Consider the following 23,894-nt stretch of genomic DNA (forward strand, 5'->3'; position numbering starts at 1 on the left):
TCTATATGATATAGAAAGATGAGGTGTGAAGTGTAGAGTATCGTCAACTTGCCCAGAAATCTCGCTTTCGCTGCATCATCGATGGGTGTATTACGTAACGAGACCGCCCGCACCAAATCACCCGCGGCGTCGCACCACCCAAATCATCTCGCCATCTTACCTGTATCAACTTTGACCGGAAGGACCACTCAAGCAGCATGTCGGAGAGCTCAGTAGTACCTGCAAAGCGCAAGCTTCGGCCTGCCCGAAAGCAAGTAGCGCCGGGCGAGATTGACAAGACGGAAGGACCGCAAGCTGGCAAGGAATACAGTGCGTCCTTCTCGGCTCTTGCCCCGAGATATCGCTGATAGCTATAGACGTCTGGTATAACAAATGGGCGGGAGGAGATAAAGAGGACCCTCTGTCAAAGTGAGTACAGCTGCAGAGCTCAAAGAAGGGAATTAGCTGATCCGGTGCAGCAAGACACTATCCCAGTCCCGCTGTGTGATTATCCGGGATGCGGGGTACACTCGCGCGGATATGACCAACAACAAGTATTGCTGCCTGTTCTTTGCAAGGGGATGCTGTCCATATGGACATGAGTGCAACTTCCTGCATCGGCTGCCACTGCCAAATCGTACGTCTGCCGGAGTCTCTGACCGGGGTATACGCGTGGAGACAGGTCACGCCGATATCCCGTAGGACTGAGCCTTGGCTGAACTTTCAGACCAACTCCCCGACAACTCGCGCGACTGCTTCGGACGCGAAAAGCACGGCGAGTACAGAGACGACATGGGCGGTGTCGGCTCTTTCAACCGCGTCAACCGAACACTCTATATCGCCCGTATGGCCGAAAGTCCCGACAAGAAGCAAACGGAGGAGACGCTCCTGCGGCATTTCGGCGAGTGGGGGAAAATTGCCAAGTGGAACATCCTGTATAATAGGGGGATCGCGTTCGTGACATATGAAAGCGAGCTGGCGGCGCAGTTTGCGAAGGAGGCGATGGCGAATCAGAGTATGGACTTGGAGGAGATTCTGAATGTTAGGTGAGTCAGCAGAAGATTAGGGTCTCGGTTGGGGGACTAGTGCAGAGAGAAGGGTGGTGTCTGGTATGGTATGAGTAGGACAGGGGACCTCGTCATGGGGGCCAGCGCTGACTTGACAGATGGGCGACCGACGACCCCAATCCTGAAGCCATCCGCTCCGAAGCCCAACGCATCAAAGTCCTCGGCCAAGAAGCCATCAAAGGCATGCTGGACGAGGGACTCGTCGAGGCCGCGCAGACCATCCGTGCGCTGGAAGATGGGGACGAGGAGGACTTCTACCCTATCGAGGCGTCCGCGCCATCCCCACCGCCTTCCCCTCCTCGTCCCTCGGCAAATTCAAAACGTCCACGGAATGGCAATGAGGATGATGGAGTAGACGGCAGGGAGAAGAGGCGGATAACGAATGGTGGCGGTGGCGGAGGAGGAGGGGGTTTACTGAGCGGAGAAGCGATGGAGAACCTGCGGTACTATGCCGAGATGGCGAAAAAGCAGGCAGAGGAGAGTCGGGCGAGTGCGGCGGGTGCGGCGAAGAAGAAGAAGGCAGCGCCGGTGGGGATGGCGTTGTTGGGCGGGTATGGGAGTGGAGATGATAGCGACTAGGTAGGAAATGTATGGTCATGAGATCTGGACTGACGGTCTTACTCGCTTCTAATCGTCGTCCCTTTTAAGCCTCACTGTGCGATGGTCAATTGACAGCGACTCTACAGCATTCTCGATCCACGTCATCATCACAAGCTGATGAGACCTCGTGTATGTCATACTGATACATTCAGCCCAGCTCAACTACTCATCACTCAAAGTATCGCGCAGACTGTAGTACAAAGCCGAAGCAACGGCGCCAGTCACCGCCACAATGCCAGCGACCTTGGTCAGACGGCTGCACCCGCTGGTTCTGACGGACTCATCGTTTTGACATTCGGCCGCGGCGGTTCCCCCACCAGCTTCATCAATCTGATTGGAAGGAGAAGGGGTCTCTCCGGTGGCAGCGGAACCCCATGCCTCCTGGTACACGCTGAGGGCGTGCTGCTTGTGAGTCTCCCAATCCTCCGCGGTGTCGCACACTTGGACGACGACGTTCCTATCCTCAGTCAGATCGCCATATCCCTTCCATAACGCGCGCATCCCTGCAGCGTAGCACATCTTCTTGGCCGCGTCGCAGGATATCGTGAGATCCTTCGTGCGCGATCCATTCGCTCGCTGAACACTTTTTGCGAGAGATCCATTGAGGACACTGAGCCTCGATTCGTCGTCCCCCTCTGTCCCTCTCACCGTATATCTCTCAGACTGGATACGGTACATGTCTTGAACGACTCCGTCAATGATACCAGGCTTGATCACGCCGATGTGGAGAGCGACGTTGATTGGGGCCGAGGTCTGCGGGGCCGGCTGGGGGCTTGTGTGCGTGGACGAAGGGGTCTGAAGAGCAGATGCAGGTTGGTCTCCGGAAAGCGGCTTGTATGTTGTCTGCAGGATCGAAGGAGACTCAGGGACACGATGAACGGTCGCGTATGTCTCGCCTCCCACGCTCAGGTCAATAGCGGCGAGCTCCCAGTTCACCGTCTCGGTATCATCAGGGCAGGTACCGGTGGGAACACTTATCGTCGCGGCACATGTCATCCTCATGAGGGATTTGGCAACTGCCACAAGTGTGCGGTCCTGGTCAGCAGAATTGTGAGTCAGTGTGTGAAGGTGATTCTGTATGAGGGACTGGAGCTGTTTTCTGTGTGTGTCTTCAGTCTGGCCGAAGGACCCGATGGGATCGAGTAGACGCGTCGCGACGATCCCGATGGTGGGTTCTGAGGAGGCGTCGATGGGGGCGTTCAGTCTGAAGTATGCCCGACCTTGGTGCTGGCTGGACATCGCGAGGAACTGAGGGGGAGGTGGAAGGAAGATGTAAGGGAATGGGAATGTAAGCAGGATCGTTGAAAGGGGATAAGCGGGTGGAGACTGGGGTGGAGGGGGGGAGTGGCAGCTGCTCAGACTTATATGGAGACGCAAGAGACAGCCGCTTGGCGGGGCTGTGCTGCATCCTTTGACGTAATGATACACCTCTATGTCGTAGCGAGGGCGGGAGACGCGAAAGGTGTGTCGACCTAAGACACATTTCTTCGGACTTGACACACGGACATCTGTCGGGGGTCTGGTAATCAATGGGATTCTACAATCCTGTAAGAGGCTAGCTCTGAGCTTTGAGAGGCAGACAGAGTAATGAGGTGGGTCGACATAAGGATGTCCTTGCTTGTGGGTCTTCCAGGGGGACCGACAGATCTTATATCGCAGTGTTGAATAGTACAGATGCAATCAATATGGAGGGCCAGATACGCCACCCGTCACCGCCCATCCTCGCATCAACCAATGGGTCGATATTTGGAAACACCTCCTCACCCCGTGGTGTCCCGGTTCAGCCTTTCCCCTCTTCACAACAATGAACACCACCCAGCCCGCCCATCCCAACATCAGCATCGTATGCACGAGCGACAAGACGCCAGATGCGCCCTGGCACTTGCACATCGCCATATCGTCCCATGTCCCGGCGTACTCGCCTCCTTGAAACCAGTCTCGGGTCTGATGGCAGTCTGTACCGGCGATATAGTCGAATGCCCAGTAAGCCGATGCTGGCTGTCAGTTCTTCCCAGAAAATGACGAGTCAAGCTGAAGCTACAATATGATGTGGTGGATATCAGAAGAAGCAGGTAACTCACCAAGCCAAAGAACAGCCTGAACGACAAGGTACGCCACTTCACCGCCTGCATGATCGAAATGGCTTCCCTTTCTTCCGAGACTGAGTCCGAAGGCTGTAGGAATGTAGATGATGAACGCGACAGTAACCATCGCGAGCAGGATCACCATGAGAGAATCGCGGATATAGATGGTCAGAGTGAGCTTGGCGACCAAGATTGTGGCGTGCCAGAACTAGCGGTGGGTCAGCGGCTCATGTCGTAGAGACCATAGTGATACGATGCTCACCATCAAGGCATACCTGATCCGTATGGCTCTCGTGTCTGGCTGTTTGTACGGTCCGCCACCTTCCGCCAGACCGCCCCCTGGATAGTCCGACTGCTCCACCTTTGCTTTCAAGGATCCGAAAGATGAGCTCGCTCGAAGAGTCGTGCTTGAGTTCCACCCCACTGCAGCGGAGTACGGTCGACCATACACCTCTCCGCCGACGCTGTTCCGGGCTCTGCTGAAGTCTAGCTGGTCCTGCTCGTACGACTGACGAGACTCCTCATTCGACTTTAGCGGGGCCGAGACAAGCGTCTCCATACTGTCTTCAAGGTGGATGGTGTCTACCGTACTGCTCGATCCCCATCCTGGAGCCGCTGATGTCGATAGCGGTCGGGGGAGGAGGGCTTCTTGCGAGGGGCGGCGGTACAGCATCGAAGTGGGACGTACGGTTTTTGACATATTGGCGATGATGCACTCTGTCTCGAGAAAGTGGCTCTCGTGCTGAGCCTAGACGCTGCTTGTATAGCCACACCCCGCCTTTCCAAGCCCACTCAGGCTCGCCCTGCTTTGTAATTCACCCTTGCAGGTACCAAAGGAAGGAGCCCTCGGCGGCTAAGGGGATAGGGGCCGGCGGCGGAGCTCCAGCAAAAAGGTTATCTTCAAAGGGGTCGTCCGCTCCGCTTGTTTAGCCTCCATCCCATCCCTACTAAGTCTACCTCTATCATCCTGCTATGCTGCCTATATACTGGCTAGCCTTCACTTCTGAGTGTGGCACCAGGTGGCACCCTCTGGCAAGGTGCCACTTCTTGCCACTTTGGCAGATCTGCAGCCGGATATTGCCGAAACAAGCTAAAAAGGGCGCTAAGGACTGGGATGACGTCAGGGGGAGATCCTTACCGTAACTTCGGCCCCAGAAAGACCCATGGCTCTGCTGGGCAGCTGAGAATGTATTGGTTTGTAACTACATCTATTTTCAAGTATCTACAGGTCATATTCCCTCCTAGATCCACTAGAGCTATCGCCCCTTCCCTATACTGCACACCAATAAGAACCGCACAACAAGATGCTACCCGTAGCTTCCGTCAACGCCGTCCTGGCCGACCTCAACCCTTCCGGTCGAATCGGCACCGGCGCCGTCCCAGGCGCAACTTCCTCCTCTTCCGCCCCGTCCGCAGTATCCAACCCTTCCCTCTCCTCCGGCTTCGGTGGCTACGGTGGAGGGCTCGCTTCCTCTCCCAACGTACCCGCTCCGGGATCAAGTATCGACCCCAGCACCGGTCTCCCTCATACGGCCGGAATCACTCGGGCTGAGCTCGAAGCTCGCAAAGCTGCCTCGGCAGGCGGCGCGCAGTCTTCCGGTCTCATGAGCGGTCTGGGGACGGCGCCGAATGTGCCTGCTCCGGGCTCTTCTATCGATGCGACGACCGGTCTGCCCCATACGGCTGGCCTCACTCGCGCGGAGCTCGACTCTATCAAGTCGAGGGGCGCAGGGTTGCTGGAAGGTGGGAGCGGAGATGTCCATGATCTTTCAGGCAGGCAGCAGGCGGCTGCTCAGCTCGTTGGTGGAGGACTAGGTGTGCCCGCTTCGCCCAACCCCCTGAAGGGCTCCATCGTCGAGGTAAGCATTCCCTTTTGAATACGGAGCCGAGCTGATTGGCAGGACATTGAAAAGAATGTCACGCGTCTCGGACAAAAGGCCTATGAAGCTGTCCCCGTAGCCGTCAAGGATCTCTTTGCTGAGCCAAAGGGCAAGGGCGTCGAGGGGAGCGCTATCAAGCCCCGTCGTGGTTCTGCTGCTGGTGAGCGAGATCAATTGCTACCTTCAAAGACTGAGCTGATTGGTAGCTCTTTTCGACAACGTCAAAGCCCAGGCCGCCAATCTGGCGACTACAGTTCAGTCTATCCAGCACGCTATCGTCGAAGACTTCAACTCGCCTGGCCCTGTTGAGGCGAACCGTGCTGCCGGGACCGCTACAACCGCGCCCTCCACCTCCGGCCTCAAGGACCCGCGCGTACCGCCTCTTTCGGTCCAGGGCGCTCTGGCTGAGCCAAGCTCGTCCCCTGTCAAGGCCGTCCCGGTCGTGGTCGCGGTCCCTGTGGTTGTTGGGGAGCCCCAGGGATTCTCAGCCCAGCCGAGCAGTACCATCAGCGCTCGCCGAGGCTCTGCCGCTGGTAAGCTACTACTTCTCCCGAAGTCAACATTTGACTTGGTGCTGACCTCCAGGCCTCATTGACACCGTCAAGGCCCAGGCCGCGAGCCTGGCGACAACAGTCCAAAACATCCAGCACGCCATCGTCGCGGACTTCGAGAACCCCGCACAGCCTGGAACGGCCGCCGCTCCTGGCGGAACCACCTCAGGACTGAAGGATCCGCGCGTTCCTCACTTGTCGGCGCAAGGAGCGGCTCTCGAGCCAAACTCGGCGGCCGCTCGGAGGCCCTCCATTATCGACAGCGTGACGCAGCAGGCCAAGCGACTGAGCACGGATGTGCAGCAGACGCTCAACTCCAGTGCCAACACCGAGGGCGGTGTGATCAACCAAGTCAAGGGATTCATTCACGATGCTTTCCAAGCTCCCGGTGATTCGCCCGAGAACACCACTTTTGCTGGTAAGCTTGCAGGTTCATTCTCAGGTTGGATCAAGCTGATGAGATAGCTCCTGCCGGTCGCTATGCTTTCGGAACAGGTATCGCTGCTGGTGGACCTCGAGGTATGTCTCCCGCCGTCAAGCGATGAGGACAATAGCTAATGACTAGCTTCGGTTTCCGGTCCTTCTGTCACTTCCATAGAAAACCAGGGAGCCCGTCCGGGAGAGGTTGCGGGTGCGGACAACTTGCTCCGCAAGCTGAGCGCAGCGGGAATCCCCGTCGACGAGTCTGTGGCTTCGAAGTGTAGGTTTCCACCCTTCTCGAGGGATCTTTTGACCAAGCGCTAATTATCCAGCCGCCCCATCTGCTTCACACGATTCGAGTAAGGCCGCCCTCACCGGAGCTGGCGTCGGCGCTGGTGCAGGCGCCATGGTCGCCGCGCTTGTTGGTGATTCCAAGCAAGGTGGCGCCTCCGACATCAACGCTCACTCGGCCAACGCTTCCGACGCATCCCGTTCCGCTCTGCCTGATCTCAGCAAGACCGCTGGCACCACCGGCAGCTCGTATGGCGGTCTCGCACCCGCCCTTCCCGCCACGGTCCTCGGTACCGGTGCCGCTCACGGTGCGACCAACCTCGAAGCCACCCCGGGCGTCCAGACCTCGTCTGCTCCCGCTACTACCGCACCTAGCTCTGCCGCCTCTGCTGCGCAGTCCAGCCCTACCGACTCGCTCCTCCCCGCTGTGGCGCCCGGTCGGCAGCCCAACGACCGGACGGCCAGCTTGGCCTCGGTCACTGCGATCCGGCACGGCACCGCCGGTGACCGGGATCACTCGGCGGATGTCTCGCCTCTCGCTGCTCAGCCCGAGTCTGCGTCCTCCATTGTTGGGGTCAATGGCGATGAGGGACTGAAGAGCACCACCCGGGGCACAGGACCGAACCACACCTCCAGCCTTTCTCCGGGTGCGGAGGAGGATGGTGTTGGACACCCCAGCTCGAGGGATAAGGAAGGTACGAGCCGCACGCCGGGCACATACCCTGCCGCAGCGGCAGGTGCTGCTGCTGTTGGCGCCGCTGCTGCTGCGGGGCACGGCTCCCACGGGAGGGAAGAGAGCTATGCGTCCGAGTCGGTCGCTAGCAGTACCGCACCCGCTTCGACGGCCGAGACCGGCGCCACGTCCACTTCTGGTCACGCTACGGAGACGTCGAGCACGCCGGTAGTCGGAGCCGCAGCCGCTTCTTCGCCCTCGGCAGCCAAGGCGGTTCCCACCGCGACACCCACCAAGTCCTCCACTGCTGCCACACCCACTACCCCCGCCCGGAAGAGTATGGAGACTCAGGGCCAGAGCCCAGCTCACGGTCGGACGGGAAGCACGGGCTCCGGAACGCCCGGCAAGAAGGTTGGGTTCATGAAGAAGTTGAAGGGAGAGGTGAAGATTTTGAGTGGGAAGATGAGCCATGATGATGCCAAAGTGAAGGCTGGGGAGAAGATGAAGCATGGGGGTAAGTGATAGAGCGCTGAATGAGGCGGGCTCAGAGCTGATTGGGTAGAAGCATAAGGCTCGGAGACCATCTCTATCAGGCGGGAAGGGAGGAAAGGTGAAGAGGGAGAGAGAGCAGGGAGGACATGAGATATCCAAAATGACAGATAGCGTTTGTTGCCTAATTAGAACGATCAGAAGGAAATGAATTTGTCGGAAGCTTGAAAGCCTGGACAAGCACCTGCGTGTGACACGGGCCGTCTGTGAAAACATGGGATCCGGATATGGGTCCAACTCCAGTCGAGCTAGCTGATCTCAAAACCTCATCTCGCTATCGCCTTCAACAGCCCCTCTACTCCTTCAGTACCCCCGACTTCCCCTGCTTCCCTTTCCACAACATCCAGTTCCTCCGCCCCGGCCGCCCCGACTGCACCGGGCACTCCTCCGCCGGTCGAAGACCCAACTTCGAGCTGATGTTGCCCCACAGCCCTACCTACCGCCCATGACAAGTACGCCTGACGGCCCAACTCCCACGCCTTGAGATTGCTAGCACCAGAGCCAGTGGCGGGAGGAAGCGATGGGTGCGGATCTTCCATCGGTGCGAGGAGTGAGTTGAGTGCGAGGAGGGAGGTGCGGTAAGAGTCGGATTTGGGTGCGAGGGGATGTACTGGAGATCAGCGCGTGTCTCCCGTTAACCTCGAGGAGGCGAAAAGTGTAAAGGAGATGGACGTTGACAGGTGATTGGGCACGTACATTTTGCAGCTGTTATAGTATCCGATATGAACCCCACTTCTGCTTTTCGCTGCGACGCTATTTCGAGTCGACGGTCCAGGGCTTTTTCGGCGCGTTCGAGTTGTTGAGAGAGATAGCGCGACTGAGAGCGTCAGCAAGGTGCACATCTCACGTCGACCAGCCGCCAAAAAGGCGCTTGGGCGGAGGAAGAAGAAAGCCATTGACCTGCTCAACTTTACGACGGAGGTCGTCTAGCTCGGACAGGATCGAGGCTTCGCCTTGTGGGAGAGAGGCTATATGTTGCCCGCGCTCAAAGTCGAGGTCTTTGTGCCATGGCTGAATATGTCAGTACGTATCGAGCAAGTGGTATGGGATATGACCTGCTAAAAGGGACTTACGAGTACGAGCTCAAGATCTGGAGGCGCGTCGAACGGGTTCCGCAACGCCCAAGCGGTAAACTTGTCAAAGGCTTTGTCGACATGTTGCTCGAGTAGTGTTTCGAGTGAGTGCAGACCCTACAGGATGTCAGCTGCCACCCAAAGTCCAGTCCGCCTTCACTCCTGTCTCCACCGTTGCATTCCCTCTCCCGAGCGATATGATGACTCTCACTCACTATATCCAGCTCCATCCTATACTCGTCCCCCATTCCTCCCGTCTTACTCTGTCCCCACGCCTCAATGAGCCCGACCGTATCGTACACGTTCTGCCGAGCGGCCTCCATGATTAGATCACACAACTTCCGGGGATAGAATCCGACCAACTACACAATCAGCTAACGCCTTTCTTGTCGCTCTTTGAGCCGCAAGACCCGATGCAAGCTGACCTCATGTATCAGTATCCCCCTTTCTTCATCGTCCAGCTCTCTTCCTTCCGTACGTTGTCGCTTGAATGCGGGCGTGACGCTTTCGGGCATGGACAGCGGGGGTAGACGCTTCAAGGGGCGGCTTGGACCGGCGTGCGGCTGTGGCTGTGCGGATTTGGAGAATCCAGCTGTAGATGATTCGGCTCGAGCCGAGGCGCGCGACAGTGATTTGCGGGGCGGCATACTAGAAGGAGAGTAGTTATATGGTGAAGGGTAGAAGATGCACGATGCACACCAGCGTTGAGCTTTCGAGCTGAGGTGTTGTTGACAAGTAGATTTGATCACGTGCCTTACGGCATACAATATACACCCCGCGCTGCGCGCGACTGTCGACCGAAGCCAGGCGCCAGATGCTCTTCTGCCTTCGCACTTTATCCTGCTTACGCTACGCAGGCCTTTCCTTCTTCGCCCATAGGACATCTCGTTCCCTGTGCCTTTGACTCAAAGTACCAGCTCCAGAGTAGAAGCTCAACTGGGCTCGGGAAGCGGAGGTCCGCGCTCAAGCGAACAATCCGGCGGTTGTCCCCTCCCGCTTACAGCGCATAGCTGCAGCAAGCAGACATACAATGAGGGTCATCAAGCCCAACTGGGTCGAGCATACTGGTGGGCTATGTGTTACACGTTGGATCTACGCAGATGCCGAAGCTGACACATGTCAGGCGGGGAGAAGAAGGCGAAATGTCCCGTATACTCCATGTCGGTCCACCCGGACGGAACGCGGCTGGCTACTGGAGGGATGGGTGAGTTTGATCTCGTATAGCTGCGGACATGATCCGCCGGCTTTGCTTGGGCTGCGAGCTGAATCAATCAGACCGGAAGATCAAGATCTGGTCGACTTTGCCTATCCTGGACCCGGAGGCGGAGAAGGTTGAGGAGAACCACAAACTCCTCTGCACGATGTCAGAGCATACAGGTCAGTCTTCGCGAGCAGTACCGCATCGTATATAGACACGCTGACTCTCCAGGCTCTGTTCTGGCTGTGAGATGGGCGCATCATGGTCGGTTTCTGGCCAGTGGGTCTGATGATCAAGTAGGGATGATCTGGGGACTAGACCCGTAAGCCAAGCTTCACTGATGGTGAACTTGCTTGACAGAAGCTGACTCAACTCAGAGACGGAGGAGGAAGGCTTTGGGGATCGGACGAAGTCAACGTCGAAAAGTGGAAGCCGCTTACAAGGCTTGTCGCCCATGTTGCTGGTGAGCTAGACCATGCTCATTAACAGGTGTCAAGCTCACTTTCAGATATCATCGACATGGCGTGGTCAAGAGATGACTCCATGCTTGCTTCAGTCGGTCTGGACAGCACCGTGTGGATCTGGGATGGGCGGACTTTTGGTGAGTTGTATAAACGACGGATTTGCCGCATGTGACCGCAGCTTACGCTTCAGATCGGATCAAGAAGCTGGACAAGCACGAGGGCTTCGTCAAGGGAGTCTGCTGGGATCCGGTCGGGAACTTCCTCGCTACCCAGGTGAGCTTCACGTCATGGATAGTGCGCTAGCGGTAGCTGACGAGAAGTCCGACGATAAGACCGTCAAGATCTGGAATACCGACACTTGGGAGCTGGTCCAGAGCGTCGCTGAGCCCTTCGCCGGCTCCGGCCATGCTACCTTCTTCCGACGGCTGAGGTATGCTATCACCCTTTCGTACGAAGTCCAGCGCTGACTTGCCAGCTGGTCGCCTGATGGCGCCTTCATCGCCGCTTCGAACGCCAAGAACGGGCCCGTCTTCGTCGCAACATGCATTTTCAGGGACGAATGGACCCACCCTATCTCGTTTGTCGGGCACGCCAACACCATACAGGTTGCCGTGAGTAGCAATCTGCCTCTTGCGTCGTGGGGCAATGTGCTGACGGGATCAGTCCTTCAATCCCAGGCTGTTCTTCCCACCAGGCCAAGCGGCGACTCGAGGGACCGCCTCGTGCATGCTCGCGTTGGGCGCGGACGACTTCAGTATCTCCATCTGGAGGAATACCGCGCATGTGCCACTGGTCGTTCTGAACAACCTGTTCGAACATTCCCTGCTCGATCTATGCTGGTGAGCTCATGTCATGTCCTGCGCTGAAGCATGTACAAGTCAAGCTGACTCGTTAGGTCAAATGACGGTCACCATCTCTACGGCTGCTCCGAGGACGGCACGGTCTGCGCCATTTCCTTCGACGACGAAGAGATCCCGGACCTCGGTACGCCCGCACAAACGGAATTGATCCTCGCGGAGTACGATTATGTCCCTCAGCAGCGGAGGATCGCCCCTCCTCCTTCGGTTGTCTCTAATGGTTTCGGAGGCGCCTCCGCCGCTGCATCTGGTGTGGTCAACGTCATTCAAGCGCGAAAGGCCAAGCCAGGGGATCAGCGTCGTCGCATCAATCTCCCCAATTCCTCTTCTAGCGCCGACCCCAATGTCACGTCCAACGCCCTTGCCGGACCATCCCGAGCCCCGCTGGCGCGACCGAGACTTAACGGACCGTCCCACGGCGAAGGGCAAGATAATGAGCCTTCCGTGTTTGACGCACCGATCGAACAATTTGCGAGCCCCTCCCAGGCCCAGGCGTCCACGGCGCGGATGTTCCGGGATGCAGGGTCGGCGTTTGGGCAAGGCCGAGCTGTGTCGCCCAGCAAGACAGGTGGCAAGAGGAGGGCCGATGCGTTGTATGATGACCGCGCGCCCAAGGGGAGGATGATGGGCGGAGGGGTCAGGCGGGAGGCGGATGTCAGGGAGATCCGGGCGGCGAGGATACCTCAGGCAGAAGGTGCGGGCGGGACCCAGCAGAGATTACCAACTCCGGTCATCCAGGCGACGCTGCGGGCAAAGCCCAGAGAGGGCAAAGGAGGCGCGGCTGCAGACGGCGCTATGATGTTGGAGGCGAGAAATGCGGGCCGGGCGGGAGAGAAGAATATGCTATCGTATACGGTGGGCGAGGAGGATGTTTGGGTCGATTATCTGCCGAGTCCGGCGGTGGCGCTCGCGGTAGGAGGGCGGTGTGCCGCGGTAGGGTGTGAGAACGGGCAGGTTGTGGTATACTCTTCAGCGGGACGACAGTAGGTTGATCTGGTCTACAAGCTGAATCAAGCTGATCTCTTAGTCTTCTCAACCTCCGGATACCTCATATGCCCGTCGAAATCTCCATTTCGGGCCACCATGTCGCGATTCTCACGGACGACTGCAATGTTCGCGTCTATTCGGCCAAGACTGGCAAGACCCTCTGCACGCCTACATCATGCGGACACCTCCTCGACAGCTCCACCGCCACTCCCTTCGAGATCATACACTTCGATGTCCATCCTACCGGCGCGGTCGTCATCCAGACATCTGAGCCAGCCGCGTACGCGCTCGACCCCTTCTCCACGTCCTGGATCCCCCTTATCACCCCCTTCCAAGTTACCGGCTCACCCATCTCCGGCTCAGCCGGCCCGCTAGGCCCACGTGGACCTCTCGCGCGGATCGAGAAGAATCTTCGGGATGCAGCCCAGCTGGCCAGTGTTCCCCGCACTGAACGGCCGGAATGGTGGGATGAAGCTTTGACGCTCGGTCATTTGGAGATGCGTATCAAGGGCGCTGAAGCCCTGGGAAGCGGGGAAGAGTGGGTGCATTGGGTGAAAGAATACGCCCGATATGTGGGTAAAGAAGGCTTCGAGGGACGGGCGGAAGAGATGATCAAAGAGTTGATGGGGCCGCTGGGAATGTATGTTATTCGATCCTCTCTGACCTTATGTGGTGAAGAACATAGCTGATCGAGCAGAAGTGCGGCGACGAACGAATGGAGGTCAGAAGTGGACGGGGTGACGAAGAGAAGCGCAGCGAGACAAGTTGTGGATATTCTGGGTAAGTTTTCGTATGACCAGTGGAGAATGCAGCGCAGGCCCAACTTGATGGAGCTAACGGAACAGCGCAAAGTGAAAATCTCGCGAGTCTGGCGGCCAAGTACGATTCTATCATCCGCTTGGTTCAATCAGGATGAAGGAACAAGTTGAGCTGATACTTCCCGATGGCATCGGATGGTGCAGGTCGATATGAAGATCCAGCTCAAGCACGAGATGCTCGACTGATCGACTGATCGCCTAACCGTCTAATCGGGTCATCCGTCTTACTACTACAAGAAACGATTGCGAGATCTCAAACCTCAAGCTCGGCGGGCGGGTAGGAGGACCGGGGAAAGAGGCGCGGCGGATGGGAATGGAGACGAAGATCCAGTGGACTGAGCAATCTAATGAGATGCAGCATCTGTACATGCTAGCGCTGGCGTACGGCAGGTGTGCTGTACGTCTGTCCTCTTTTGCGATTCGCTGCGTTCTGGTGCGCGTCGATGCAGTCGATCAGAGTACGAACACAGAGGGGATCCTCGTCACTTGAAGGACCTTCGATCGATCCGTCATGCTCAGCACCGCATCGCGCGCCCAGTCCTGCTGTCAACTTGTCAAGTGCTAGGATTGTGCATGCATCACCGAAACTGACTGACCCTTAGCTGCTCGGCCGGATGATCGGATTAAGGATGACGTGTTTACTCTTACCTGAAACACCTCTGTCGCCGGCGGCACGATCTCGCACCTCCACCTCCACCTCGACTGGCTGGAGCACAGGTCCCGGCGCTAGAATTTTCTGAAGGCCCTGATAAGCTGATGACCTGATGTCTCGGATGTCTCACCTCAGGGACGTTGCGCCTGGAACAGCTGGTCCAGAAGAGACGGGACCGGCGCATGTTTCAGCTGATGAATGAGGTGAGACACGCGTGTTTACGCACCTTGCTGCTCCCCTTCGCATCAACGACCTGATATCCGACTCCAAAACCAGGCTTCTGCCCGCTCCTGCGGGACGCGGCACATCCCGCTACTCATCCCTCGCCAGGGATGGAGAAACATCGAGCCTACGCTCAGTCGCTATTGCCATCCCTGGTAAGCATGTTGAGTCGTCTCATCCATCTGTTCACCTAGGACGCGGTGGTTGACTTAGGTCTCCCGCAGGGCGGTGTCCCACCTGTCGAGGGCGTTGCTGACTCGGCTTCAGAGGATATTGGTGGTGCTAGCGTCGCCAAGCGCTGTGGGCGGTGATGCGATAGGTCTCAGCTGACGATAGGTGGATGTGGAGAGCGATGGACAGCAGAGAGGATATAAGGGGGGCCGAGGAGGCTTGGGAGTCGACATCTCACACTTCTCCAACCTCTCGCATCTCTTTCACTGACAAGCCACTTCACCTCCCCCACAACAACTACCCAACAAAAACAACCAAGAGTCGTCAAGATGATGCGCCCCACCCTCCTCGCTACCTTCCTCCTCCTTTCCTCCATCTACCCCACTCGAGCTGCTGTCCCCTCTGACGGCACGAGCCCGTACGACGCCACCCCTTCCTCCTCTTCTTCCGCGTCATCCCCCAGCGGCTCCGACGCCGCCGTCGCCGACTCGGTGGCGGCTATGTTCGCCGGCACCCCCAACTCCCGTCGGAACGTCGAGGTCCTCCCCTGGTCCAAGCGCCAACTCAACTCCGAGACGCTGGACGACGCCGAGGCGGCCAAGGCGGACCTCAAGGCGGAGGTTTGGGACGCTCAGCCGGCCCCGCTCCGTCAAACATCTCGGACGGAGATCCTCTCTCGGAGCGAGGCGCGCAAGGCCCGCCGGGCGGAGCGCAGGGCAAAGCTGGAGATGGAGCGGGGCTTGACGGAGCGGCAGACTGTCGCTCGTCGCAGTTACGCCGTCCTCACTGGCAGGGTGTACACAGGTCTCGGCATCAACATCGTATGTCTACCTTTTCAGATTTCGGTCTCAGGAGTACGCTGACAGTTCAGGTCGCTCTTGGTAGCATTGCCAACCAGACTCTGGCTCAGTGCGGCGCCGCCTGCGACCGGACCAGGGACTGCAACCAGTTCGACCTGGCCGGTGCGACTCAGCGCCCTCCCAGGACATGCTACCTTTTCAACGCCATCGTGGACGGGAGTCAGAGTCAGACGGACTATCAGTCGGCCGTCCTCGGCACGTGTGCGCAGTACGGTGAGTAGTATTACTTGTCTACTGGGAGATCCGGAGATCGAGCTGATCGTATCAGGTATCGCCCCCAGCTCCTGCACTACCCAGTCTCTCTAGGTTGGAATTGAAGCGGGGATATAGAAGTTGCGCAGAGTTTAAAGTATTGTAGTAATAAAAATTCAAGGACACCGTATACAGTAGATGAGCCGCGATGAATGTATTTCTGCTCTGTCATCTAGCTATCTGCCTTTTCAAGTTTCTGGCCTGTTTGTAAAGTCAGGGTGCTCAATAAGGGCTCAGCACGTCAGAGAGGCGTGAGTAGTCCTTTCGGTGCTCCAGTGTCGTTCCGGGAGCACTTGACAGAGCTTTGACCGCCGCCGGTACACAGACAGTCGTCAGTGCTGGCCGGCGACACGGCCACAAGCACGGCCATGACCAGGCAAATTCTTCTTATAGCGTTCCGGCAGGTCGGTGCACGAGCTTATCACTTTTGCGCCATTCACCTATATACGAACTTTGGGCGACGGCGACCGATGTCTGTTGCATAAGGCCATTCAACGATGTACGGCGGCGAAGAGAGCGCGACTCCTCGGAGGCAGGTAACCAGGTGCCACATCAGCAGGGATGCCGTACACGTGTGGGGCCGGTTCAGGCACTCACCGGATTGGGTAATTTCTGCCTCGATCTCAGATTCTTCTCTCGGCCGCTGCGCTCGGAAGCACAAAGAACAACAACAGCCAGCAGGAACAGCAGCAAGTATGCATAGAAACAGCTCATTCACATTCAGCTAGCTCTGCCATTCACCCACCATCCTCACAAGCTGTCTCTGCACCCAAGAAGGCCAGACGAGAGCCGAGAGCCATATCAAGAGCCTTCAGAGGGCCCCATCTCGTCACCTTCCCGTCATTACTCGGCCACCGCTTTTGACTTTACTGTCTTTGCGATTATTATTACTCTACGATCGACACCAGCTGCACTAGACCAGAGGTTAGCGGGGTTAGCGCAATAGATCTCGATAGATCGACACTTCTGGCTTCATCTCGGGGAGGAGCCGCGTCCACAGTCCATACCCAGAGCGGCGGCACTGGCGATCACAGATCACCCAAGCAGCGATCAATCAAAGGAAGGGGGCCAAGGTGAAACATACCGCACGCACCCTTATACTCCCTCCCCTTCCTCCCCCTTTGACAGCCCTGTATCAACCTCCCTCCGTCGGTTTCGCCCCGCTCCCCCTCTCGCTCTATTCATCGAACCCCTTGGCGCATCTCTCCCTTCACGCATAGATTGCGCGCGGGGAACGTTGACGACTCGACAACATCCCCTCGCAGCTCCTAGCTTGCACGAGCTCCACACTCGCTCGCTCGCTCGCTCGGACACAACCACGGTGAGGCCAAAGGACAGCCCGTGAGCTCGGTCACTGCGGTTACGGTCGTCGATCGTCGAGGTACCCCTCCTGCGCTTAATACCCCTTGGTTCCCCTTCCTCAACACCCCTCTCCCCTTGCAACAACAACGATTATCATCTTCGCCCTCCTTCTCTCACCCATCCTCCAGCCAAAATGGACATCGATCACCTCGTTCCTTCCTCTGCCTCCTCTTCAACCTCCGCCTCATCCACCCCGAAACCATCCACCAGCAAATTCAAGCTCGACCCCATGTCTTTGCTCCTCCCACACGAGCGCGAGGCGTATCAGCAGCAGCAAAAAGAGCAGCAGCGGGCATTGAGGGAGCAGCAGAAGCAGCAGCAGCGCGCTCAGGAGCAACAGCAGCACAGGCAGCAGCAGGGTGGGGAAGGGGAGGGCGCTGGATTCTACTCGGGCTCGGGACATCAGGCGTGGGAGGCAAGTGTGCGGAATACGAATACTGGCCCGGCGGTGGGGAAGAGTACGCGGCAGACGAGCAGTATGGGCGATCAGAGCGGAAGACAGCGGTCTGAGAGTGAGTTTTTCATCGAGACCGGTGGGGATGTTGGCTGATGGATAGCGCAACAACATCATTATATGCCACCTCCACCTCCTCCTGTGACAATCAGCCAAAATCTCCCCCTCTCCCCTCCTCCATCCATTGTCTCTACCCCACCGGCATCATGGGACGCCATGTCGGTCTCGTCATCCTCTGGCCAGCCGACCGAGCCATCGTCCGTCACTGCTGCTCGGGAATGGGCACGTCGACAACAGTCTCATCAGCACGTCCCTCCCCCACAATCTGGGGGTTATACCTTCGGTACAGGCGGCGGCTCGGCTCAGGCACACCAGTCGGGCGGGAAAGCGCGTCTGGAGGACTGGGAGATTGTCGAAACTCTAGGCACAGGGACATTCGGACGCGTCCTCCTCGTCCGTCAACGCCCAAACTACCGGCCGACATCCTACCACCCCATCTTCCCACACCTCTTTCAATCCCTTGACCCCCTCTCCCCATCCCCCTCCTCCACACAAGCGGCAGACGGTCAGCTCCCCCACTTCGCCATGAAGGTGCTGAAAAAGTCCGAAATCGTCCGCCTTAAGCAAGTGGAGCATATCAACTCGGAACGCGCCATCCTCGATCGCGTCCGTCATCCGTTCGTCGTGGAGCTATACGCGACATATCAGGACTCCCTGAACGTATATATGCTCCTCTCCTACATTCCCGGCGGAGAGCTCTTCTCGCACCTCCGTCGAGCCGGCCGGTTCTCGGCGGACGTCACTCGGTTCTACCTTGCCAGTATCGTCCTAGCCATCGAGTACCTGCACGGCAGCAATATCATCTACCGGGACCTCAAACCCGAGAATCTCCTCCTAGATCGGCAGGGGTACCTCCGGATCGCGGATTTCGGGTTCGCCAAACTCATCGAGGACCGGACGTACACTCTGTGCGGTACGCCCGAGTACCTCGCACCGGAAATCATCCAGTCGCAGGGGCACGGAAAAGCCGTGGACTGGTGGGCGCTCGGTATCTTGGCATTCGAGATGCTAGCGGGGTACCCGCCATTCTTTGATGATCATACCCTGGGGATATACGAGAAGATTCTCCGGAATGAGATTGCCTTCCCGAGCCATATTGATCCGTATGCGAAGGATTTGATCAGGGGGCTGTTGACGGCGGATAGGAGTAAGCGGTTGGGAAATCTGAGAGGTGGGGCGAAGGACGTGATGGGGCATGCGTGGTTTGCGGGTGTGGATTGGGGGAGTTTGGAGCGGAAAGAGATTGGCGCGCCGATCGTACCGAGGGTCACGAGTACCGGTTAGTCCAGGCCTGGTTACTCGGCTCTTTTCTATGCTGACTCCCAGGCGACTCCCAAAATTTCCAGCGATATCCCCCTCCAAGACCTCACGAGCTCCCCGGGATATTCGGGCAGCACTATGAGCCGGAGAATGATCAGTATGCGGCGGCATTCACAGAGTTTGAGTTCCCGGGAGGAGGACGGGATGGGAATGAGGGGGATTTATAGGTGCGGGGACGCGGGCAAGGGGATGCGAGCGGCAAGTTTCAGGGCGAGTTTGTGGTGGGAAGAGCGGTTGAGTCGGCGATTGATCATCTGATCCAGGCTGAGAGTATTTCATCTTGTAACATGTTCATGTCTATTCTTCTCGCCATACGATGAACGTCAATTGGTGCCACACTGCCACCTGCCACACATTCCTCTGTCTGGAGACCCCGCAGCTTCGGTCGCGGGGAAGTCCGGTTAGGATGTCCACTCGGACCCAGCCTCCTTTCCTGCCCATTCACACCTTCCTTTCTCTCTCTCTTTCTCCATCATCTATACATCTCATACCTCATACTACAAACTCTGCCAGTAGTCCTTATATACTGTACCAAGTACTGTAGTTGCGCATCAGATAGAAGAGCTGGACAACACCCATAGCGGAAGTATCGCCACTCCGCCGTCGCCTTCAGCGAGCCTGATAAGGAGGCTCAGGCAGCTTCCTTTGCCCATCATGCCCGACCCTCTTGATGATGGTATGTTCACATCTCATCTTCCATCCCTCTCTATCGCATTATCGCCCTCTTTCACTGCTCAAGTTCTCCTATCCACCTTCACTTCCGCGGTGTGTACTGCCTGGGGTGGCGCGCATAGCCCCGTTGTTTGCCGTTTCTCTTTCTTTCCCTCTGCCTACATTCCTCTTCCTTTGCTTCTCTTATCCTCATATCCCCTACAGTTCATTACGAACCATGACTGACCCCTCAGACTGGTATATCTCCCTCGACTACCCTGTCCCTGCCCAATCCCGCTATCTCCCCCTCACCCAAGACCGGAAAGTGAAACTCGTCACCCTTTCGAACTTGATGGGGCCCATCGATCCGGCCGTCCTCGAGCACCTCGAAAGGATTCGTCAGCCCTCCTCCAAGTATGCCGACTACATCGAGGGGGATGATCGGCCCGAGTTGTTTGTGGACTACGGGTTGGTCCTCGGTCGCGGGAAGGACGATAAGCCAGTCAACGTAAGCCATCTTTCCTGCTACAGGAGTCAAAGTTACCGCTGATTTCCAGCGACTCAATAACGCCGTCGTTTCCAAGGTCCACTGCGCGTTAAATGTCACCGTCCAGGGTCATCTCTACATCACCGACCTCGGCTCGTCCCACGGTACCACCGTCAGCTCGGGCCCATTCTTCACCTCCCCCGCCGCTCGGCTCAGGACCACAACACCCACTGGTCCCCTGTTCATCACCCTCAAGCCCCAAGTTCCCGTCCGCCTTTTCGACTGCGACGTCATCACCTTTGGCAAGCACGTCGCTACCGGGGACGAGCAGCATGAGCCGCTAAGCCTCACCGTCCGGTTCCGGTACCCCTCTTTCGGTCAGCCTAGCGCCTCAGGCCAGGCCATAGCGCTGCCGGCGTACCGGATCAAGGCGGACATGGTTCGCGGTCAGGATTTGGACCAGGTCCTGCAGATAATCAAGACGTGTACGGCGGCGGATATGTTGGCAGCTCGTCTCAGAGTGTCAGCGGGCGAACTCATCGAGATTTCGGACGGGGATGATGACGATGACATGCCGGAAGTCTACCCCGTCCGAAGGCAGGAGCGACCCATCGAAATCGACGATTCGGACGACGACTCCCTTCTTAACGTACCCATGTCGCGCCCTACCCGCCCCAGTCGCCCCGTGCGCGCGGTCTCGGTGTCCTCCGATGGCGATTCCCCTGCTCGACCCCAGCCTTCCTCCAGCGGGAAATACGGCGTCCCCACGTCCATCCTATACCAGACGGATGATGACGATGAGCCCCTCCCTCGCTCATCGTCCGCCTCGCCTGGCATTCCTCCTCTCCACAAGGGCCGCATTCCGCCTAACGACATCATGCTCATCCCCTCCGATTCGGATGCGGGTCGGGAGGACTGGCAGGCATTCCAGGATGAGGTGGTGGCACAGAGGGTGGCGGCGGCTCGAAGGGAGGCTTCGCCGCTGGACCAGCTGTACGGCGAGGAGGAAGAAGACGAGGGCGCGGTAGAAAACGCTCGGGTGTATCCGGACGAGGAGGACGAGCTCGCCACTTCAGTCCACGGGTCGGACGACGGCTCGAACGAGCGTCCTTCCGGGATGGAGCTCGGCTACTATCCCGGGTCGGAGGACGAGGATGCCGATGAGGCGGCGGATCACGAGGAGGACAAGGAGGAGGCGGTCGTCCTCCCCGAGGGGGCATGGATTGAGGACGAGCGCCACGAGGAGGATTACTACCCGCCCTCTCCACCCGCCGCTCCCGTCGACCCCTTCGCCTCCTCGGACCCGCACGACCTGCTGGCGGAGCTCGAGCCCGAAGCCGGCAGGCAGGACGCCTATCACCGAGTTTGGTATTCGTACGCCGAGTCGGAAGGCACGCACTCGGACGGGGGAGTCGATTACGTGCCGGACCGCTGGATCGCCCCGGAAGTCCAGGTTCAGAACGAGGACGAAGACGCCGACGATCCAGACCTTGAGCCCCTCGAGCACGGCGAGATCGACCCCAGGGAGATCAACTCTTCTCCCTCCGGCTCGCCTGAGCCTGAAGTCCGGGTCCAGCCGTCTTCGCCGGCCTATCAGCCAGCTAGCCCTGTCGAGTCGCCCAAGATGTACGCGTTTCCTGGGCACTGGCGGGACTACATTCGAGGTGGAGAAGAGGCGGAGGAGAAGGTGGAGCAGAAGAAGGGGAAATTCACTTCCGACCTTGTGTGGGCCGAGGACGAGGCCGCGGATGTTGAGGGCGGGATTGGGCGGATGCAGGGTAAGCAGCGGGATGCTCGTGCTTCTACCGAGACCGTGAGTCATGTAAGCCCCGCCTATCCACGAGTGCTTGGATTTGGGCTGACTTATCAGGAGGAGCGGTTCCCCGAGTCAAGCGATTACGCTCCGGTCCACGTGGAGGAAGATGAGCGACGAGAGTACCTCAAGGATGAGGTGAGCTACCTTCTACTTTGGGCACGAGATTGAGAGCTGACTTGCGATCAGATGACTGAGCTCCAGCTCCGCCGCGCGACCCTCGAATCCCTCAAGGCTCGCCGACTTTGTCGGGCCGCCATGACCGCGTGGACGAACACCCGGGATATCCTCCGCGAGTCGAGCTTCCCGGACAGCTCGCCCAGGCGACACTATATCCCCGTCCCGTCCTCGGAAGAGATCGACATGGGCGAGGAGGCCGAGCAGGCGGCTCACGTCCAGCAGGAGCAGGAAGACAATGAGGAGGACGAGGAGGAGAGTGAGGGGGGAGAGGGAAACCAAGACCAGCCTGCTTCGAACTGGATCGACGACGAGTTCCTCGATGGAGAAGATGAGGATGTCGAGGAGGATGATGGGATGGGAGAGGTTGGGGAGGAGGTGTACTATGAGGATGAGAAGGATGATGATGAGGGCTTCCAGGATCAGGGCGTTGAGCTGGACCAGGAGGCGGAAGTGGAGGTGGAGGAGCTGGAAGAGGGTGAGGTGGGGGAGGACGGTCATGTCGAGGCCGACGAGGACGAGGCGGTAGCCCCTGTCGAGGCCGGCATCACGCCCATCGAACATGTCGAGCGCGACGGCGACCTCGAGGCTCAGCCGGTGCCCGAGCCAGACACCGCAGTGGAAGAGCGAAGCCGGACACTTAGCATCGCCCAGTCAGTCCTTGCGGAGCGGTGGGCTATGCAGGAGGATGGACCGGCCGAGGAGGAGAAGGAGCAATGGCCAGCCCATGAGAGGGCTCCAGCTATGCCGATCGTGCAGTATGCTTCGGAGGCGGAAGAAGACGAGGAAGACGGGGATGTACGAGACGAGCAGGAAGCCGCTGATGCGTAAGTTCTTCTTTTGCCGTGTTCGAGATGGATGAAGCTGACTCTCATAGATCTAGCGATGTTCCCGCTGTCGATCAAGAAGTTCAGCCAGCCAGTATGGTATCCAGCAGCATCGCCGAGAAGCCCGTCGTCCCCGCGTCGGTCGAGCCTTCTTCCCTCGGCCTCACTCTGGGACAGACCGCCGGAGCTGCCGGCTCGCTCGGTCCCGCCTCTGTCACCTCTCAGCCTTCATCCGACAACGCAGAGATGGCCTACATCGCCAACGCCGTCGCTGAGATCGACGCAGAGGCCGACGCGGACGAAGTCTCGCGCGAATACCTCAGTAATGACAAAGGCAAGGGCAAGGAGAAGGCCCCCGGGCAAGGCTCGCTCAAGAATCAGAACAAGCACAAGAAGAGGAGGGACAGGAAGCGGAAGGATCAGAGCGAGAAGCCAGCGGTGGACCGGGCTGTCATCAGTGAGTTCCATTTCGTCGATGTCTCTTAGTGGAGAACAGAAGCTGATCAAGTAGAACGAATGACCATCAACGACCGCCAGGCCCGATGGCAGAACATGACGTCCATCTCGCGCTTCATCACCGGTGTCGCCGGTCCCTCCAACACTTCCGGCACCGGCCCCTCCTCGGTCCCTCCACCGGCTCCCATCCCTGAGATTGAGCGCAGCCACGTCGTTGCCTCTGGAAGCGCTAGCGACTCGTCCGATGGACCCGTCACCCCCAAGTACCGCCTCCGACCTCTCAAGCGGTCTTTCGACCAGGCAGGTCTGGACGAGCCTATCACTATCCTCAACATGTCGCCTAGCGGCAGTAGTACGACCGCGGTTGGGTCCGACTCGCCGCCCAAGTACAACGCCGTCGTGGCCAAGCCGGTCTCTCCTCTTCCGGCGGCGAAGCGGTTCAAGGCGGTCGGCTCGGCGCTGGGGCTGATTGTCCTCGGCGCGGCGCTGGGGAGTGTGGGGACCATTGCGGGTCTCATGCAGCTGGCGGAGTAGGCGGAGGCACCACCGGCCCGGACGTCGAGAGGTTCAAGGGACGCAGAGAAGAAAGTGAAGGGGATATCATGCGGCTGGCGAAGTTAGGGATAAGGGGGGTTTGCG

At 58.4% G+C, this 23,894-nt stretch overlaps 9 protein-coding genes across 9 annotated transcripts; 6 read left to right on the plus strand and 3 right to left on the minus strand.

Moving 5' to 3' along the window:
• Window positions 1-197: 197 nt before the first annotated feature.
• On the plus strand, window positions 198-1,625 carry MKK02DRAFT_17908 (putative nuclear mRNA splicing, via spliceosome-related protein; the record flags this gene model as incomplete). Its single annotated transcript, XM_053085860.1, has 6 exons — window positions 198-309; window positions 357-408; window positions 459-616; window positions 707-1,025; window positions 1,145-1,368; window positions 1,447-1,625. The coding sequence occupies 6 exons, from the start codon at window positions 198-200 to the stop codon at window positions 1,623-1,625; spliced, it is 1,044 nt and encodes a 347-aa protein (XP_052943644.1).
• A 183-nt stretch (window positions 1,626-1,808) lies between these two features.
• On the minus strand, window positions 1,809-2,885 carry MKK02DRAFT_38536 (uncharacterized protein; the record flags this gene model as incomplete). Its single annotated transcript, XM_053090145.1, has 1 exon — window positions 1,809-2,885. One exon carries the CDS (start codon window positions 2,883-2,885, stop codon window positions 1,809-1,811), a length of 1,077 nt encoding a protein of 358 aa, XP_052943645.1.
• A 441-nt stretch (window positions 2,886-3,326) lies between these two features.
• Window positions 3,327-4,430, minus strand: MKK02DRAFT_38537 (uncharacterized protein; the record flags this gene model as incomplete). The annotated part of the gene is made up of 3 exons (XM_053090146.1): window positions 3,327-3,640; window positions 3,728-3,938; window positions 3,993-4,430. 3 exons carry the CDS (start codon window positions 4,428-4,430, stop codon window positions 3,327-3,329), a joined length of 963 nt encoding a protein of 320 aa, XP_052943646.1.
• A 604-nt stretch (window positions 4,431-5,034) lies between these two features.
• MKK02DRAFT_38538 (uncharacterized protein) lies at window positions 5,035-8,067 on the plus strand (the record flags this gene model as incomplete). Its single annotated transcript, XM_053090147.1, has 7 exons — window positions 5,035-5,589; window positions 5,632-5,770; window positions 5,817-6,143; window positions 6,196-6,579; window positions 6,627-6,680; window positions 6,727-6,861; window positions 6,914-8,067. The coding sequence occupies 7 exons, from the start codon at window positions 5,035-5,037 to the stop codon at window positions 8,065-8,067; spliced, it is 2,748 nt and encodes a 915-aa protein (XP_052943647.1).
• Window positions 8,068-8,360: 293 nt separating this feature from the next.
• MKK02DRAFT_38539 (uncharacterized protein) lies at window positions 8,361-9,814 on the minus strand (the record flags this gene model as incomplete). Its single annotated transcript, XM_053090148.1, has 6 exons — window positions 8,361-8,704; window positions 8,791-8,911; window positions 8,995-9,105; window positions 9,168-9,284; window positions 9,383-9,529; window positions 9,593-9,814. The coding sequence occupies 6 exons, from the start codon at window positions 9,812-9,814 to the stop codon at window positions 8,361-8,363; spliced, it is 1,062 nt and encodes a 353-aa protein (XP_052943648.1).
• A 383-nt stretch (window positions 9,815-10,197) lies between these two features.
• Window positions 10,198-13,589, plus strand: MKK02DRAFT_38540 (putative transcription corepressor; the record flags this gene model as incomplete). Its single annotated transcript, XM_053090149.1, has 14 exons — window positions 10,198-10,234; window positions 10,291-10,371; window positions 10,443-10,544; window positions 10,597-10,687; window positions 10,743-10,828; window positions 10,874-10,966; window positions 11,020-11,102; window positions 11,150-11,259; window positions 11,305-11,440; window positions 11,493-11,668; window positions 11,725-12,669; window positions 12,714-13,313; window positions 13,371-13,453; window positions 13,519-13,589. 14 exons carry the CDS (start codon window positions 10,198-10,200, stop codon window positions 13,587-13,589), a joined length of 2,694 nt encoding a protein of 897 aa, XP_052943649.1.
• A 1,276-nt stretch (window positions 13,590-14,865) lies between these two features.
• Window positions 14,866-15,702, plus strand: MKK02DRAFT_38541 (uncharacterized protein; the record flags this gene model as incomplete). Its single annotated transcript, XM_053090150.1, has 3 exons — window positions 14,866-15,357; window positions 15,408-15,609; window positions 15,665-15,702. 3 exons carry the CDS (start codon window positions 14,866-14,868, stop codon window positions 15,700-15,702), a joined length of 732 nt encoding a protein of 243 aa, XP_052943650.1.
• A 1,441-nt stretch (window positions 15,703-17,143) lies between these two features.
• MKK02DRAFT_17392 (putative Serine/threonine kinase) lies at window positions 17,144-19,011 on the plus strand (the record flags this gene model as incomplete). The annotated part of the gene is made up of 4 exons (XM_053085780.1): window positions 17,144-17,522; window positions 17,568-17,773; window positions 17,840-18,803; window positions 18,851-19,011. The coding sequence occupies 4 exons, from the start codon at window positions 17,144-17,146 to the stop codon at window positions 19,009-19,011; spliced, it is 1,710 nt and encodes a 569-aa protein (XP_052943651.1).
• A 487-nt stretch (window positions 19,012-19,498) lies between these two features.
• On the plus strand, window positions 19,499-23,789 carry MKK02DRAFT_38543 (uncharacterized protein; the record flags this gene model as incomplete). Its single annotated transcript, XM_053090151.1, has 7 exons — window positions 19,499-19,520; window positions 19,750-20,003; window positions 20,053-21,795; window positions 21,853-21,933; window positions 21,985-22,799; window positions 22,850-23,256; window positions 23,311-23,789. The coding sequence occupies 7 exons, from the start codon at window positions 19,499-19,501 to the stop codon at window positions 23,787-23,789; spliced, it is 3,801 nt and encodes a 1,266-aa protein (XP_052943652.1).
• Window positions 23,790-23,894: the final 105 nt, after the last annotated feature.

Source organism: Dioszegia hungarica, assembly GCF_025882075.1.
Source record: "Dioszegia hungarica strain PDD-24b-2 chromosome Unknown MKK02contig_16, whole genome shotgun sequence".
Classification (NCBI taxonomy): Eukaryota; Fungi; Basidiomycota; class Tremellomycetes; order Tremellales; family Bulleribasidiaceae; genus Dioszegia; species Dioszegia hungarica.